The sequence below is a fragment of the Carassius carassius genome, chromosome 27, assembly GCF_963082965.1.
Source record: "Carassius carassius chromosome 27, fCarCar2.1, whole genome shotgun sequence".
NCBI lineage: Eukaryota > Metazoa > Chordata > Actinopteri > Cypriniformes > Cyprinidae > Carassius > Carassius carassius.
The window spans coordinates 29,968,904-29,971,403 of NC_081781.1; the positions used below are offsets into that span (position 1 = coordinate 29,968,904).

General features: G+C 36.6%; 1 protein-coding gene across 2 annotated transcripts in view; it reads right to left on the reverse strand.

Moving 5' to 3' along the window:
• Positions 1 to 2,029: 2,029 nt before the first annotated feature.
• rpf2 (ribosome production factor 2 homolog) overlaps positions 2,030 to 2,500 on the reverse strand; it is an 81,429-nt gene continuing 80,958 nt past the window's right edge. For both annotated transcript variants that reach the window (XM_059513389.1, XM_059513388.1), the window contains exon 10: positions 2,030 to 2,362. In XM_059513389.1, coding sequence (XP_059369372.1) covers positions 2,183 to 2,362 — 180 coding nt within the window. In that variant the 3' untranslated portion in view covers positions 2,030 to 2,182. The remainder of the gene's footprint in view (positions 2,363 to 2,500) is intronic.

Sequence of the window (2,500 nt, forward strand, 5' to 3'; positions counted from 1 at the left end):
ATTCTCCTACAGGAGGCTCCCGAAGCTGTATTCACCAACAAAGACTTCTGTTCAAAGTATTAAATACATTTCAGTAAGTGTGTTCAATACTTTATCCCTGGGTTTTTTATTTTAAATAATTTTTTTAGAGGCTTTTGCATCTGAACTCTTCATACATAAACATACATGCATCTCTCCTCATCCACCAGCAGTGTGCAGCATCCACCTGGATGATAAATCTAAATTTAAATCTAAATTTAAAGATACATTTAAAGAGCAACCTGGGTCAATCTACTTTATTACACACAACCTGATTTCTGAACTTATTTGTATTGTTTTCTTTGTATGTATTGATTACTTGAATTGTTACAAACATCTGGTGAACATTTCACGTCAACAGCATCTTTAGAAATATATTTACATATTTTAAAATAGTGGTGTTAGATACTTATTTTACCCACTGTGTGTGTGTGTGTATATAATATATATATATATATATATTATATATATATATATATATATATATAAATTTTCATTTATATATAAGGATGAATGTCTGTTAAGTGTAACACATCCAACATATATATGTAAGAATTAAGGCTTTCAGTTTAGCGCATTAACTTATTAGTTATGAAAAAAATAACATGATTGAACTTTCACAATACTTATTTTTTTTTTTAGATGGACCTTTATATGTACATACATATACATAGATACATGCAAAAGCCTTTAAGTGAAATCTGAAGTTTTATTCTAAACTAAGTTTCAACTTTACCTTAAGTTGTTTCACTTTAATGGCAATGAAAATAACCTATTATTTTACTGAACCTTACACAGGAGCCTGATAAAAATGTAAATTTTAGAAGAAAATAAAAGCTTTTTTTATTTTAAATAATTTTTTTAGAGGCTTTTGCATCTGAACTCTTCATACATAAACATACATGCATCTCTCCTCATCCACCAGCAGTGTGCAGCATCCACCTGGATGATAAATCTAAATTTAAATCTAAATTTAAAGATACATTTAAAGAGCAACACATCATGCCGCGAGCTAAAGAAACCAAGAACAGATAAGAAACACAATAGTTGACATGTATCAGTCTGGAAAGGGTTATAAAGCCATTTCTAAGGCTTTGGGACTCCAGTGAACCATGGTCAGAGCCATTATCCACAAATGCAGAAAACTTTGAAAAGTGGTGAACCTTTCTAAAATTTCTCCAAGAGCACAACGAGGACTCATCCAGGAGCTCATAAAGAACCCAGAGCAACATCTAAAGACCCGCAGGCCTCCCTCGCCTCAACTGAAATCAGTGTTGATGATTCAGCAATAAGAAAGAGTCTGGGCAAGAACTGCATCATGGGAGAAACAAATATTGTTGACCAAAACACAAAGAATCATCACACATTTGCCAAAAAATATATTTTTCTTATCCCCAAGACTTTTGGGCAAACATTCTGTGATTTGATAAGACGATAGTTTAATTTTTTTGGAAGGTGTGTGTATGGTGCAATGTGTGATGCTTGAGCTGTCAGTAAAATAAACGGTAAAGTTTCCCAGGTCTAACTAGTCTTCATCTGTCCTCAACACTCGTGTGCTTCTTCTCTGATGGGTTTAGCTGTGATCTAGTTCATCATACTGGAGTGAAAGGTTCAGTCTGACTTCATTAATCGCTTTGTGATATAGTTTTTAATGCTGGCAGGTGTGAACTGATGTCTGAAGGTCAGTGATGTTGCTATAAACCAGTAAAGAGAATAACCATGAAATGACACTAAAACAATCAACTCGTTTACACACAAAGCACATTGGTATTCAGTGACCTCAAACACAAACTGTATGATCTTTGTGCTGTTCCTCTCTCTAATATGATTCAGTGAATCACAGCTAAACTGAAGCATCTCAATTATAAGCACTCAGAGTTGAATCAGGAGTGCTGAGGCACACACGTATGTGCACTTACACACGTGAGCAGCCTGCTGATAATACGATCGATCACAGCAGGGCTTCAAACAAAGTGTGAGTGAAACACAAAACAGAGATGCCAAACTTAGAACAGGAATTAAATGCATTTTATTATTTTATAAGAAAATCCAAATGAACTGTCATTAGGTGAGAATATTAAACTGGCAGGAAAAACGGTTTAACTGTTGAAGCGCTGAATGCATTGGTTTTGTGGATCCAAGCGTCTCTCTCAGTCTGTGATTCTCACTCGTCTGTCCGCGGTGCTTTGGCCGCAGGCGTCTCCGTCGTCGTCTTCTCTCCTCTCCTCTTCCTCAGGCCCTTCATCTTGCGCGTCTGCAGTTTGTCCAGGTCCTGTTTCTGCATGTGCAAGCGGCCCAGTCTGGTGCCGAAAGCGTCGTGGGAAATGTTCTTCTTCTTCTTGGGCTGCGAGTGAAACAGAAGCACATGATGATCACGGATCTGCACTGACATCAGGACTCCCTGATCCAGACGATTTTAATCTGAAAACATCTAGATCATTAACCTGACAGAAAACAGCTGGTGAGGGACCCTGAATGTCAC